This window comes from Oncorhynchus mykiss, chromosome 21 (assembly GCF_057628025.1).
Source record: "Oncorhynchus mykiss isolate SJ-2025 chromosome 21, ASM5762802v1, whole genome shotgun sequence".
NCBI lineage: Eukaryota > Metazoa > Chordata > Actinopteri > Salmoniformes > Salmonidae > Oncorhynchus > Oncorhynchus mykiss.
Window position 1 is genome coordinate 33459859 of NC_143042.1, and position 16227 is coordinate 33476085.

At 40.4% G+C, this 16227-nt stretch overlaps 1 protein-coding gene across 1 annotated transcript; it reads right to left on the reverse strand.

Moving 5' to 3' along the window:
* Window positions 1-1867: 1867 nt before the first annotated feature.
* On the reverse strand, window positions 1868-15453 carry LOC110500372 (lysophosphatidic acid receptor 6). Its single transcript, XM_021577705.3, has 6 exons — window positions 15336-15453; window positions 9296-9428; window positions 5214-5369; window positions 4910-5108; window positions 4204-4530; window positions 1868-4083 (listed from the first exon to the last, which is right to left on the reverse strand). Exons 2-6 carry the CDS (start codon window positions 9399-9401, stop codon window positions 3936-3938), a joined length of 936 nt encoding a protein of 311 aa, XP_021433380.3. The 5' UTR covers window positions 9402-9428; window positions 15336-15453; the 3' UTR covers window positions 1868-3935.
* Between the last annotated feature and the right edge of the window lie 774 nt (window positions 15454-16227).

A 16227-nucleotide genomic window follows, 5' to 3' on the forward strand; every position in this document is an offset into this window, starting at 1 on the left:
GTCACACAGACCAAGGAGCAGTTTGTCATCAACATACTGGAGAGGCCTGCAGGCAGACCAGAACACATAATGATAACCTTAGTTAAAATGTTAAGTATGCAAAATAAAAAGTTGACTAAAGTGATTCCAATCTCGATTAAAATGCAATGTGGAGCACTGTTTGGAGAGCAGCTGCCAGCCTGCACCCTTTTCTCTCACTTTTAGAAAGCAATTCATCCATTTTAATCCTACTTCATAACACAATGGGTGTGAATACTGAATACTACAAAAGTCAATGGGTGTGAATACTTTCTGAAGGCACTGTATATACACTCCATGGCCATAGGTATGTGGATGCTGCTCGTCGAACATCTCATTCCACAATCATGGGCATTAATATGGAGTTGGTCCCCCCCCCATTGCTGCCATAACAGCATCCACTCTTCTGGGAAGGCTTTCCACTAGATGTTGGAACATTGCTGCGGGGACTGGCTTCCATTCAGCTGCAAGAGCATTAGTGAGGTCGGGCACTGATGTTGGGCGATTTGGCCTGGCTCGCAGTTGTTCCAATTCATCCCAAAGGTGTTCGATGGGGTTGAGGTCAGGGCTCTGTGCAGGCCAGTCAAGTTCTTCCACACCGATCTCAACAAACCATTTCTGTATAGACTTCACTTTTGTGCACGGGGGCATTGTCATGCTGAAAGAAGAAAGGGCCTTCCCCAAACCGTTGCCACAAAGTAAGAAGCACAGAGTCATCTAAAATTGTATTTTATGCTGTAAAATATTTTCCACTGGAACTAAGGGGCCTAGACCGAACCATGAAAAACAGCCCCAGACCCTTATTCCTCCTCCAACTTTACAGTTGGCACTATGGGCAAGTAGCGTTCTCTTGGCATCCACCAAACCTAGATTAGTTTGAGTTTGGAACTCAGTAGTGAGTGTTGCAACCGAGGACAGACCATCTCTACGAGCTAAACGCTTCAGCACTCGGCGGCCCCATTCTGTGAGCTTGTGTGGCCTACCACTTCGCGGCTGAGCCGTTGTTGCCCCTAGACTTTTCCACTTCACAATACCAACACGTACAGTCGACTGGGGCAACTCTAGCAGGGCAGAATTGTTCAAACTGACTTGTTGGAAAGGTGACATCCTATGACAGTGCCACGTGGAAAGTCACTGAGCTCTTCAGTATGGGCCATTCTACTGCCAATGTTCGTCTATGGATACTGCATGATGGTGTGCTTAATTTAATCACCTGTCAGCAACGGGTGTGACTGAATTAGCCAAATCCACTAATTTGAAGGAGTGTTCACATAATTTTGGCCATAATTTTGTTTCTTTAAAAAAAGAACCATTGAAACAGCCTGATTTTTGGGGTGCATGACGCCCTTGGATACAATGCTTCAATATTCTCCGAATGTTTCCCTTCCCTGGCGAATAATGTAGACGGACAAATGAAATAATTACGCACACATTATGAGGAACATCTCTGAATGCAGCAGCGCAATCAGATAAAATTTGACTACCCGAAATACATAGGTTTGACAAGGTGAAGTGTAGATTAAAAAGGCACATGTATATTTTCCTTTTGTTGGCAAAAACTGGATGAATCAACGTTGTTTCCACGTCATTATTATTTAAAAAAAAATCTATGTGATGATGTTGAATCAATGTGGAAAATTGATCGGATTTGAAATAAGTCATCAATGTAAGGGAATTTAGTAATTGTTTTATTTCTTTTTACCTAAATCCAATGACAGGGTGACATTTTTCATTGAATTCACATTGAATTCACATTGAATTCACATTGAATTCACATTCGTTGACAACTTAACCATATGTAAATCAATACTAGATGTTGATTAATAAATGATTGTCTATTTCGCCAATATTTTCTTATTTTTTTGCAAAAAGAGGTAGTGTGTAGTTCCAGTAGTTAGCTACACCGCTACGTGGCAAAAACATAATTAACTACTGAAAACACTTCCAAGATTTAAGTTGAGCTCAATTACCACCAAGCTACAGCAAAATGTAGTTAAATTGCTAGTTGAACTACATGTAATTCACTACTCCACAACACTGGTACTGATGTTTTATTCTCATAAATGCAATGGTGTAACAATGCACCTCTCAGCACCTGAGAGGAAGATGTGAGTTGGGGACATGCAACGCTTCCTTATGTAGCAGTAAAATTATTCAGGCTACTCAAAATCATTCAAGCTTCAGTTACTGTAGATATATTGCTGCATTGCCTTTGCAAATGGTCAGTGTTAAGTTCTCTTCAGGCAGGGAATGTGAGAAAAACACTTCAAAACTTGATCTAGATTTACAAAACAAACATTCTAAATACATTTCATGACGTTACAATATTTTGCCAATTCAAAATAACCGTTTATAAAAGAGCTTACTCATTGTATCATCGTTCAAGATCATTAACATATATTATACAATGGGTGGGTCTAATCCTGATTGCTGATTGGTTAAAACTGCATTCCAGCCGGTGTCTATTCCACAAGTTACCACTGGCTAAATCAATGGCGTTAAAATGGCGTTTACTCTGTTCCACCTGACTGCGCAATCCACTGTCTCATCAGCCCAGCCAGGCACTTTATTAACTCGATCTCCACTATAAAAGTAATCTAGACATTATCGCATATTTCTTTTAGACTAACATTTCATTTTCAACTGTGGAGATTTGTATAAACCTTGCTGTCTTTCTCTCAAACATTTGCAACATTGTTTTAATATTGAATTCCGATCTCCAGCTGTCCCATAGCAATGAATGTGTCGGGAGTCGGGACGAGACAGACAGGCAGGCAGCATTTCTCAGCCAGTCGAAATCCTGAATCAGCTGGCATCATTTGTATGGATATATACAAAGAAATGTCAATTGAAAAAAGGTAAAACGCAATGAAGTGCAGCTAGTTTCCAGTTTTTCCAGCCTCAGTTTGAGGTGATTGTGTTAGCTGTGTTGTTGGCTGGCTCCTCTGAACAACAGTGTCCTGACGAGAGAGCACATCTTCTATGCCAGGCGAAATCGCGCCTCATTAGCTCATTGTTATGGATGTATCCAAATAAATGTCACTAGAAAACAGCTTGAACAAATGAAAATGCAGCTACTTTGCTGTTATTCTGACTGCACTTTTTGACGTGACTGTAAGTTAGCCGTAGTAGGCTTGCTAGCAAGCAAGGGATACACTTCGTGGTGAAGGAAGTTTCCAACCACGGACCGCTTCCTTGTTGAGATTCAATTGGCACGTGCATTTGGGCTGAGTTGCCATCTTAGAGCAACAGCAATGAGCAAACAGTCGGTGATTGTGTTTGATTGACGTTTCTCGAAAAAGCATGGATTTCAGCAAACAAAGAAAGGCACGCAACTAAAGAGTACAAACATAGACACAAGGTAAGCGTTTCATAATTACAAAATGTTTAAGCATTGACCTGAATTACACAAAGCCTGGCCTCTGTCCACTCTGTTGGTGTATTTCATCAGAAAGTTTAGTTAGCTACTCTTCATCAACCAATTCATGTCAGTGAAAGGCTAAAAAGTCAACAAAACAGGATTCCCAAAGCAAAGACCCAGCAGGAATTAGTAGATCCCGACACCATTTGAGCCATGGACACCTGGGCCTGCATCATTTAGCCTCATGTGTAACATCTGCAAACGTCAATAACCGATGCAGCTCTGTAGACGAGGCAGCTCTGTAGACGAGGCTTCATTGGATAAAAGTTCAATGAGAATCGTATGCCTGTGGATCCTTTTATAAATTCACAATTGTTATAAAGACTCCACATTTGAACTATATTTAAAGTCTTTCAGGTATAGACAGGTCCCATGGATCCCCTCGTGTTGATCCCCTCAGAGCTGTGACTGTTTACAGGGAACATCCATAATGCCCAAATGTTAGACTCCGTCCCCCTAATGTTCAAGAGACTGTTACGCCCTTGATGGAACATCTTTAAAGTATCGACTGGTCCTCTGGATTCCCTGTTGTTCCTCTAAGAGCTGTTCTGACAGAATCCTTATCCATCTTCCTCCTGAACGTCTCTGTTGTGAAGTAGTAGGCTAGTGGGTCCAACATGGCATTCAGACAGGCCACCATTAGGCTGCAATAATAATAATAATAATAATATTTTTAATAACAAAATAATAAGTCATATTAATTCAAATACAACAGACAAGAAATGTACAACATTAATAGATACAGTAAACCTAAAGCTACCTACCTATAGTGGTATGCTGCCAGAAGGGGGCATGTTATCGCCTCCCTATGGACATAGAGGAGGGCCAGAGTCCCATGGTAGGGCAGGAAACAGGTGAGGAATATCACCAGGCTGATGGTGATCATCCTCTGAATCTTCCCAGAGTCGATGAAGTTTGTTTGGGCTATGGAGCTCCTTGTGATGGCCTGGATCAATGCCCAGGAACAGACTAACATCACCAATAAGGGGATGCCGAAGCCGACGGTTAAAGTCGAGGCGACCGCCATGGGCTGCATGGCGTATACTGGGAGGTTCCCGAAACAATTGACCTCAATGTCCTTGGACACCTCTCTAAAGAGAGAGGGTACAGAGAGAGAGGGAGAGAGAGAGGGAAGAGAGGGAGAGAAAGAGAGGGAGAGAAAAAAAGAGAAAGAGAAAGAAAAAGAGAGAAAGAAAGAAGGAGAGAGAGAAAGAGAAGAGAGAATATCAGTGGCTATAGAAATGAAAATATGTTTAGGACTGATGTGATGTTATAGGGCCATGAGATCTCTCTGACCAGGGTCTGTATTCATAAAGCGTTTCAGAGCAGGAGTGCTGAACTAGGATCAGGTCCTCCCTCCCCTGTCCATGTAGTCTTGTTAAGTGTGATCGAAAAGGCTAAACAGATCTTACATCAGCAGTCATGTTAACCTGACCAGGAAAAACTATTGGCCCTAGTTGTATCCTATACCTGCGTTTGGAGATGTAGATGGGGAGGCTGGCGCCTGCCGTGAGCAGCCACACCCCAAGGCAGACCAGCGGGGCTTTCTTACGCCCCTCCTGGACCCAGGACAACATGGGTAGGCACACGGCCATGCAGCGGTCGAAACACATGCAGGTGAGGAGGAATATGCTGCCATACATGTTGACCAGAAGAACCAGGCCCATCCCTGAAATGAATGAATGAATGAAGAAGAAGAAAAATAAGAATATACTTGACTAAATTGACATGTTATAGACCCCAGCCCTGGTAACAACCCCGAGCCAGCCATTACCTTCACACAAGACCTGAGGTAACCCGGACAAGCCCAGATGGTAGTAGATCCTCAGGGGCAGAGTGAGGACCAGGAGGAGGTCTGCGATGGCCAGGTTTGTCATGTAGACCATGGTGTGGGACCACAACTTGGTATAACAGAAGAAGACTACCAGTGCTGTAAGGTTGAACATTGAAAATGGAAAAAAAAAGCTTAAATTGCAACACAGGTGAGTGCTGCGGTTGTATTTTTACAGGCTTTGGTTTTTCCATTCAGCATATGGGGTGCACCGATTGGTGTCACCTTGCTAGTCACTATGTGTTACACCTGTGCTGGCTTGTCCATCTTGTTAGTCAGAAAGTGTTTCACCTGTGCTGGCCCAGGTGCTGTTTAAGAGTGGCTGGCCCAGTGATCCATTTGGTCTGGATAGATGCAAAGAGTTAACGCCTTTAGTTGGCTCTCCCTATTATTATTCTATACAAACAATCCTTTGAAGGAAACTGTTGATGGGGACAGAATAGGGTCGGACCATCAAATAATTTGCATATACATCACTCTTACAGAATTTCCACATGGGAGAGGATATTGGAAATTCTATCAAAGCCTATTGGATGCTAACTTGTTTTTAACCAGGACAGAATAATTTATAACTGACGTTTTCCGACATAACATAGATCCCCTTATTGTATGGGACACTTTTAAATGTGTCTTTAGAGGCCATGCAATCCAATATCAGTTGTACAGGAAGACTCATGTGAAGGCCAAATTACAGAGGAGAAACTTCTTGATGCAATTAAAGCCTTTAAGTCCGGGAAAACGCCAGGGCTGGATGACATACCAGTTAAGGTATGCCAAACCTTTTACGATGTACGCAGAGGACCGTTATTAGCATGTTTTAACCACTCCTATAAAAATGGTAGATTATCAGATACTCAACAAGGTCTGATTTCATTACTAGTGAAAAAGGACCAAGTGGTAAAAATAAAGATCCAGTCCATTTAAAAAAAATGGAGGCCCCTTACAACACTGTTATACAATTGTGGCAAAATGCATAGCGGATAGAATTGAAATGGTATTGTCGGATATTGTTCATCCTAATCAGACAGGTTTTTTTACACAGACGATACAATGGAGATAATATAAGACAAGTACTGGAAACAATAGAGCACTATGAAAAATCTGTGAAACCAGGCCTGGTATTCACATAGCTGACTTTGAAAAGGCTTTTGATAATGTTGACTCAAATGTATTTATAAATGCCTGGAATATTTCCATTTTGGAGAATCTCTTAAACAATGGGTTACATTGTTATTTTAGATTTTTTATTGAACCTTTATTTAAGTAGGCAAGTCAGTTAAGAACAAATTCTTATTTACAATGACGGCCTACGCCGGCCAAACCCAGACGATGCTGGGCCAATTGTGCGCTGCCCTATGGGACTCCCAATCACGGCCGGTTGTGATACAACCTGTATAGTAACCCTAGGTGTGAAATATTAAATAATGGCTACTTCTCAGAAAGTATTAAACTGTCAAGAGGAGAAAAACAAGGTTGTCCACTATCAGCATATTTATTTATTATGGCCAACAAAATGTTAGCTATTAAAATCAGATCTAACAATAATATCAAGCGGCTAGAAATCCAGGGCTTAAAAACAAAGGTGTCATTGTACGTTTTCTTTTAAATCCACAATTTGGATCCCTCCACAGCCTCATAGAGGATCTAAATACCCTTTCTAACCTTTCTGGAATACAACCAAATGATGATAAGTGTCACGTTCTGACCTTAGTTTCTTTGTTTTGTCTTTGTTTTAGTATGGTCAGGGCATGAGTTGGGGCGGGCAGTCTATGTTTGTTTTTCTATGTTGTATTTTGCGTTTGGCCTGGTATGTTTCTCAATCAGAGGCAGGTGTCGTTAGTTGTCTCTGATTGAGAATCATACTTAGGTAGCCTTTTCCCACCAGTGTTTCGTGGGTGATTGATTTCTGTGTCTGTGTGTTCCACACGGAACTGTTTCGGTTTTCATTTCTGTCTTTCAATTTGTTATTTTGTATTTTCGTGTTCAGTGATTTTGTTCAATAAAACATGACGAACACGTACCACGCTGCATATTGGTCCGATCTCTCATACTCCTCGTCAGAGGAGGACGAATCCCGTTACAATAAGTGTAATAATATATTGCATATTGGATCACAAAAAAATCTAACTTTTACATTACTGTGTAGTTTACCAATAAAATGGTCTGACTGTGATGTGGACATATTCGTTATTCAGATCCCAAAATAAATAAATGATCTTACTACAATACCTTTTAATAGAAAGTTAGCAAAAATAGATAAGATCTTGTTACCATGGAAAGGAAAATACCTGTATTTGTGGAAAAATCACCCTGGTTAACTCTTTTGTCATATCCCAGTGTACCTATTTACTTATGGCCTTGCCTACGCCTAGCAACTTGTTTTTTAAATGATATGTGCAAAAAATATTTCATTTGATTTAGAATGGCTACCCAGACAAAACTAAACAGGCTATTTACATAATGAAAATGAATTCGGGAGGGTAGAAATGATTAAATATTAAAGCATTAGACCTCTCACTAAAGGCTGCAGTCATACATAAATCCAAACTAGTTTTCCAGTAGATTATTAAGAAAGACTCACCCTTTGTTCAATAATTGCCCTTTTCCCTTTACAACATTTCACTATTTGAAAATGAAATCATCTCAAAAATATTTGTATTTTTAAAACAAGCCATAGAAAGTTGATTGTAATTTCAGTTTTATCCACCAGAAAAGACAGAACAAATAATACAATAAATATTATGGTTAAATATACTAATTGATTAAAAAAAACATACTTTTTTGGAAAAAAATATTAATCTTTGTCAGTTATATCATAAAGAGGACTGGTGAAGTCATGTCACACATGCAGCTAACAAAAATGTATGGAAATGTCTCCTCTACCCAAAATACAAAATACAACCATCCAATTGCAGAATAACCGCAAAAATGGAAGAGGCAAGTGGAAAGGGGGAAAAAGTAAGGAACTTGTCTGTCAGCCCTGCATTAAAAAACAAAATTGGTGAAATAAAATTGTGTTACATAAAAAAGTATACCAGTGTCATTTTAGGACAAAAAATTGACAGCTGTGCCATACAGATTGCAAACAAATGGGAAGAGATTTTCGATGTACTGATTCCATGGCACATGGTTTATGTGCTGATACACAAAAAGATGCCGGATTCAAAACTTAGAATTTTCCAATTTGAGGGTAGCTGAAGCTGAAAAAAAGATACTGTAACTATTGTAAAATACATTAGTTACAGTATTCGAGCCCTTTGACTTTTTCCACATTTTGTTACATTAGAGCCTTATTCTAAAATTGATCAAATAAAATAAAAATCCTCAGAAATCTACACACAATACCCCATAATGACAAAGCGAAAACATGTTTTTGGACATTTTTGCCAATGTATTAAAAATAAAAACAGGCCTCCCGGGTGGCGCAGTGGTCTAAGGCAGTGCAGTGCTAGCTGTGCCACCAGAGACTTTGGTGGCACAGGCTCTTTCTCGGCCGGCCGCGATCGGGAGGTCCATAGGGCGACGCACAATTGATTTTTAATACATTTGCAAACATTATTTAAAAAAAACTGTTTTTGCTTTGTAATTATGGAGTATTGTGTGTACATTGATGAGGGATTTTTTTTTTAATAAGGCTGTAAAGTAACAAAATATCAAAAGTCAAGGGGTCTGAATATTTTCAGAATGCACTGTATGTGTCTCAGAGAAGGAGGGCTGATTTAGGATCAGTTTTGCATTTCACATCACAATGAATAAGAATACATGGATGGGGAGGGCCTGATCCTACAGTAGATCCATTCTGAGATGCCTGATACATATGACCCGAGGAGGGTTCATTTGTGATGTGATAGATTGTTGGCTCCATGAAAATAAAGGAGAGAGGGCTCTGCTTTATTTTCAAGTTTTCTACCCAGCACCTCGCCTAAATAGGTGTGCGTTTCTTTTTGTTCTAGATCGTTGGCTCCAAGCACCCTTTTATTTCTTTATGCAAGAGGGTAAGAGTTGAGTATGTTTTCTCCTTGTACCTGTGAGATTGAGGAAGAGGCCGAAGGTGAAGACAAGGACGTAGACCCCCACGAAAATAAGGTTAATCTGGGGCTCGGTGCAATTATGGGTGGTGTTGATGGTCATGGTTACCTCGTCTTTGGTGGTGCTTTTCTGCAGAGGGGGAGAGCGTGAGAGAGAGAGAGAGAACGTGCGGGGGATAGCGAGAGAGAGCGAGAATGTCAGTTACATGTGGACATGGCTGGTTTCCTGCTACTTATATGTGAATTCTGTTGTGTCAGGAAGACAGGAAAGAGAGGCAAGACAGATAGAAAGAGAGATAGAAAGAGAGCCAGATCAAACGGTTTCCTTTGAGGTACCTCTACCACAACCACCACCATTTCCTCTGAAGAATCTGTAGTCCCCTATTAACCAGTTGTGTTTGTGTATGTTTGTGTGTGTGCAAGAGAGGTGGTGGTGGGGGGGAGTGACAAAACCAATAAAAGTTGTTTCGTAAGCATGACTCCACAGCAGAGAGGTGTGAAAGTCATCTCTGTCTCTCAATTCAATTCAATTCAAGCAATGTATTGGCATGGGAAACGTGTGTAAGCATTGCCAAAGCAGGTGAAGTAGATAATAAACAAATAGGAAATAAACAATAACAAATTAACAGTAAACATTACACTCACAGAAGTTCCAAAATAATAGATTTCAAATGTCATGTGTGTATATACAGTTGATGTCGGAAGTTTACATACACTTAGGTTGGAGTCCTTAAAACTCGCTTTTCAACCACTCCACAAATGTCTTGTTAACAACTATAGTTTTGGCAAGTCGGTTAGGACATTTATATTTTTCCAACAATTGTTTACAGACAGATTATTTAATTTATAATTCACTGTATCACAATTCCAGTAGGTCAGAAGTTTACATACACTAAGTTGACTATGCCTTTAAACAGCTTGGAAAATTCCAGAAAATTATATAATGGCTGTAGAAGCTTCTGATAGGCTAATTGACATCATTTGAGTCAATTGGAGGTGTGCCTGTGGATGTATTTCAATGCCTAACTTCAAACTCAGTGCCCCTTTGCTTGACATCATGGGGAAATCAAGACCTCAGAAAAACAATTGTAGACCTCCACAAGTCTGATTCATCCTTGGGAGAAATTTCCAAACGCCTGAAGGTACCACGTTCATCTGTACAAACAATAGTACGCAAGTATAAACACCATGGGACCACGCAGCCATCATACCACTTAGGAAGGAGCGGGTTCTGTCTCCTAGAGATAAACATACTTTTGTGCGAAAATTGCAAATCAATCCAAGAACAACAGCAAAGGACCTTGTGAAGATGCTGGAGGAATCAGGTACAAAAGTATCTATATCCACAGTAAAATTAGTCCTATATCGACATAACCTGAATGGCCGCTCAGCAAGGAAGAAGCCACTGTTCCAAAACCGCCATTAAAAAGCCAGACTACGGTTTGCAACTGCACATGTGGACAAAGATCGTACTTTTTGGAGAAATGTCCTCTGGTCTGATGAAACAAAAATAGAAATGTTTGGCCATAATATCTATCGTTATGTTTGGAGGAAAAAGGGGGAGGCTTGCAAGCCGAAGAACACCATCCCAACCATGAAGCACGGGATGGCAGCATCATGTTGTAGGGGTGCTTTGCTGCAGTAGGAACTGGTGCACTTCACAAAATAGATGGCATCATGAGGCAGGAAAATTATGTGGATATATTGAAGCAACATCTCAAGACATCAGTCAGGAAGTTAAAGCTTGGTCGCAAATGGGTCTTCCAAATGGACAATGACCCCAAACATACTTCCAAAGTTGTGGCAAAATGGCTTAAGGACAACAAAGTCAAGGTATTGGAGTGGCCATCACAAAGCCTGACCTCAATCCTGTAGAAAATTTGTGGGCAGAACTGAAAAAGCGTGTGCGAGCAAGGAGGCCTACAAACCTGACTCAGTTACACAAGCTCTGTCAGGAGGAATAGGCCAAAATCCACCCAACTTATTGTAGGAAGCTTGTGGAAGGCTACCCAAAACATTTAACCCAAGTTAAACAATTTAAAAGGCAATGCTACCAAATACTAATTGAGTGTATGTAAACTTCTGACCCACTGGTAATTTGATGATAGAAATAAAAGCTGAGATAAATAATTCTCTCTACAATTATTTGGACATTTCACATTCTTAAAATAGAGTGGTGATCCAACCTGCCTAAGACAGGGCATTTTTACTATGATTGTCAGGAATTGGGAAAAACTTAGCTTAAATGTATTTGGCTAAGGTGTATGTAAACTTCCGACTTCAACTGTATATCTCTCTCCCTCTTCTACGTCTTTCGATTTCTGTCTATCTATGTTCCTATTTATCCCACCATCTCCCTCTCTTACACTTCTTCAAAGCACCCGTTTTACAAGTAGAATGTACTGGTCTTTTACAGAGTTATTGTGCAAGAGGCTCCATTTCCCCAACAGTCTGTCTGTTTATTTTTTGTGTATTCATTTGTATCCCCAGAGGGGTATCCCACAAAGCAAACTAGATCTACTCAGGGTTTTCTAAACCTAACCGGCTTCAGTTAGCTTGACATTCCAGCTCAGGCTTCATCCAAACGTTGACGGTTGTTATTGCTCGTCCACCTGCCACTAACTCTTGAAGGCTTGGAACTGCTTGTGCATGTCGCACGTGGCTAGTCGAATGCTGAATTCTACAGTAAGACAATGCATCAATCCCGAAAAAGTCAAAGTGGGTAACCTATATGAAAATGTACAAGTGGGTAACCTATATGAGTGTGGAAATGTATTTTTGGTATCCCAACTCCTCCTGAGACACCCTCGGAGAGTGGGGTCACAGCTAGGGATCAAAATGAAATAAAAGTTATCTTGCAAATTCAGCAAGCTATGGTGTGAAATAGGCTTTTAGAAGTGCCATCTTTATTTGGTGTGGTTTGGTGTGCTTATCAATGTACAAGAACTGTTTTCCAGCTCCTATTTATATTTATTTTCTATTAAGTTATACAAGTGTTACATTGCACGAAGTTCGAAATGCATTCTGTCAATATTACATGTTTAATGTGATTATTTTAACATGACTATTTTTAAACACAAAAAAAAACTTTTTGATCAATTACATATTCATTCAGTCGTCTCCTTCAAAGGAAGGGGATGATGACGCAATCTTTGCTAAAGGGATGGAATCTGATTTGATTGGTCCTCAACTCGCGCCTCAGTCATTTCATTCAGGGTAAGTGGAGTTAGCCGTGAGTAAGCCTGCCTCAGAGCAGGTTCGTTCTGAAGGATTCGTTGCCATAGAAATTGACCTGAGCCACTTTTGTATGACTTGTTATCCCGAGTTGAACTCAAAGGCGACCAAAGTTACCTCGCTAACTCCTCAAACCTGTTTCATAGGATACCCGTCTGATCGACACTAGACAAAGTCTGCTACCCAAATGGCATCCTATGCCATTTATAGTGCGCTACCAGGGATCTGGTCTAAATTAGTGCACTATGTTGGGAATATCATGCCATTTGGGACGCACATCTATTTTCACTGTTGTTAGTTTTGTATACAAAGAGTCTAACTGCCAAGATGATGAAATCGGGATGGTGAACAGCCAGTCAGTCAGGGAGGAAGTCATTTGAATTCGATTTATTCTTATTCAAATCAAAGTTTATTTGTCACGTGCGCTGAATAGTGAAATGCTTACTTACAAGCCCTAACCAACAGTGCAATAGGTATTTGGTAAACAATAGAAAAGTAAAATGACAGGGGAAATAACAGTAGCAAGACTATATATACGTAGCAAGGCTATATATAAGTAGCAAGGCTATATATAAGTAGCAAGGCTATATATAAGTAGCAAGGCTATATACAGGTGGTTCTGGTACAGAGTCAATGTGCAGGGGCACCGGTTAGTCTGGCTTTTTCTCCCCAACTTTCGTATGTCCAATTGGTAGTTACAGTCTTGTCCCATTGCTGCAACTCCCGTACAGACTCGGGAGAGGCGAAGGTCGAGAGCCACGCGTCCTCCGAAACAAGACCCTGCCAAACTGCACTGCTTCTTGACACACTGCTCGTTGAACCCGGAAGCCAGTCACACCAATGTGTCGGAGGAATAACCTGCGTCGCCTCGTGGGTCTCCTGGTCGCAGCTCGCTGCGACACAGTCCGGGATTGAACCCGGATCTGTAGTGACGCCTCAAGCACTGCAGTGCCTTAGACCGCTTCTCCACTCGGGATGCCCGAAGTCATTATTTAACGCTGTAAAGATTTCCCCCTGACAGATACTGAGCCATATACAGTGAGTGTACAAAACATTATGAACACCTGCTCTTTCCATGCCCACAGACTGACCAGGTGAATCCAGATGAAAGCTATGATCCCTTATTGATGTCACGTGTTAAATCCACTCAAACCAGTGTAGATGAAAGGGAGGATTAAAGAAGGATTTTTAAGCCTTGAGATAATTGAATCATGGATTGTGTATGTGTGCCATTCAGAGGGTGAAGGGGCAAGAGTTTATTTGTATTTTTACAGGTAGAGTGCACGTTAATTAACGTTTCAGTAAAAGTGCCGGTTTTAGCCAGCCGGCTAATTTTCAACCACAGTTCCTGGGCAGGTTATTAACAACAATTACAATAACAATACAGACAAACAATGAGCAGTGATTACATGCAGAGCAACATAAAACAAGCAACACGTAGCACACAGACAGCGCAATAGCACAAAAAGCAACAAAACAAAATACATAAACGCAACAAAAGATTTAAGTGCTTTTGTACGGGGTGTGGTAGTAGGTGCCAGGTGCACTGGTTTGTGTCAAGAACTGCAGCCAACTCGATACAACTGTGGGAAGCATCCCTGTGGAACACTTTCGACACCTTGTAGAGTCCATGCCCCGATGAATTGAGGCTGTTCTGAGGACAACTCAATATTAGAAAGGTGTTCTTAATGTTTTGTACACTCAGTGTAATATTTAAATAGGTTATTGCATTTACCAAAGAGGAACAAAAAGACGTTCTTACAGTGAAAGCGAATGCCTTTATTAATGTCTCATAAAGTCATGGAGACTGTAAAGCATGAGCAGACACTACATGACTGCTATACCGTTGCAAAACAGTTGAGAAATGTAACTTGTTGATATGCTATGTCTCCTAGCATGTATATTTCTTTGAAAATCTATTTAATTCCATTGTAGCCAAGATGTAATTGTTTTCTATGGTCTAGATCAGGGTTCCCCCAACTGGCAGCCCGCAGGGCGAATTTGGCCCCCGAATTCGTATGTTTTCATTAAAATAACATTTTGGGTGTTTTCATTTTTGGACATAAAAGACAAAAAAAAAAACACCAGGAAATCAGCTCCAAGTGATTTAATTTAAGAAATCTGTTCCAAGGTATTCCCACGCATAATAGAGAGACACGACATGATTGTATACACACGTAAGCGAGGTTTGAAATGATTATGCTTTAGTCAAACATTATATCTGTTTGGGTATCTTGTGGTCAATTTGCAGTCACAAATCCTTTGTAATTATGTTCCAGCCCCCTGATCGTCCGCTCAAGAAAAAATCCGTCCGCGGCTGAATCTAGTTGCTGATCCCTGGTCTAGATTGTGTATTTTACTGTCTGTTTGGCACATTTTACTCGAGTCTACATTTGCATATTCAGTCACGTCACTCTCCATTGCAACGGTGTCTGTAACTGTGGAGAATAAAGAAAATATGATACTCTGTGTGAAGCAACAGTTGAGATGTTAATCTGTCAAGTCTTCTCATCTTTTCGCTCTGACTTTTTCTCTTTCTCTCTCTTTCTCGCATCACCTATACTGTAATGTAAATACACACACACACACACACACATTCAGTAGGATCAACACAAAAACACACACATATGAAGTTATCATTCTACCTCATCTGCAGTTATTGATGCTGCCGTTATCGATGCAGTTACAAAGTATCATTGATGTTTGGAAGCATACAGTACCAGTGTTGAGTGAAAATGATGTTGGTACGTACAAATACTATAGTCATACACAGCTAATAGTGATTGCATGGAATGGAACTCACCTGTTGGATGATTCTGTGAGTGGGAGATTCTCTTTCTGAAGTTCTTGAGATCTACAGTAAATCGCGGGTACCTTGGTTCCTCTCTCTTTGAACTGCAGACAAGGTCTGAATCATCAGTCTGCAAAGAAGGAGTAGTCCAACTCTCAATCGCTCTTCTCATTTTCTCTCTTCATCGCTCTCTTCTTTTATTCTCACACCACTCTTTTTTTCTCTCTCTCTCTCTCTCTGCTCTCTTTTTCCATATCTTCTCTCATACTTCTCTCACTCTATATCTGTGTTGTAAATGTATGTCTCTCTGTCTGTGACATTATTGACTGTTTCTTTTCTGCGTTTATAAGGGGAAGCTCTCAATGCATTCACACACACACAGCCTCTCTTTTACGTTTCCTGTCAAGGGCCTGTCATGTCAAATAATGTCCCCCGGCCAAATAGTGTCCCTCTCTACTTCACAATGGGATTCGATGAGTTCTAACTTCTGTTGCGCAAAAGACGGTGATTTTGACGGTAACAACCTGCTGCTCCAGAGTACGGAAAAGACCGGAAAGAGAACACTATTTCTTTACTATATATTTGTCTTCATATAAGAAAATATTGTTAAATAGGAATAAATAATTTAATCTGTTTTTAGATTAATTTTATATTGACATTGCTAGCTATTTACTGTATTTTCCTCAGCGAGTTTTATTTAGCTAACTTTAACTAAGTTTGCTAGCTCTGCTTTCTGTTTATCTAGCTAGCTGATAAAGGAATTTATATGTTTAAAGTAATGACTAAAGGATTCCACCCTGAAATCATATAAATGTATGAAATGTGCTAAGAGTCATAATTCCATAACATGTGTGACTAGACCATTGTATTACTATGTGGTAAGGTGGGACAAGTTAAGAGGGAG

What these genes read in the sequence shown, in the direction of transcription:
- LOC110500372 (XM_021577705.3), bottom strand. Translation starts at nt 9,401, where the DNA reads ATGACCATCAACACCACCCATAATTGCACCGAGCCCCAGATTAACCTT. An exon ending in ACCTCAGGTCTTGTGTGAAG is followed by an intron (nt 5,109 to 5,213) that starts GTAATGGCTGGC and finishes CATTCATTTCAG; the next exon opens with GGATGGGCCTGGTTCTTCTG. An exon ending in ATCTACATCTCCAAACGCAG is followed by an intron (nt 4,531 to 4,909) that starts GTATAGGATACA and finishes CTCTCTCTTTAG; the next exon opens with AGAGGTGTCCAAGGACATTG.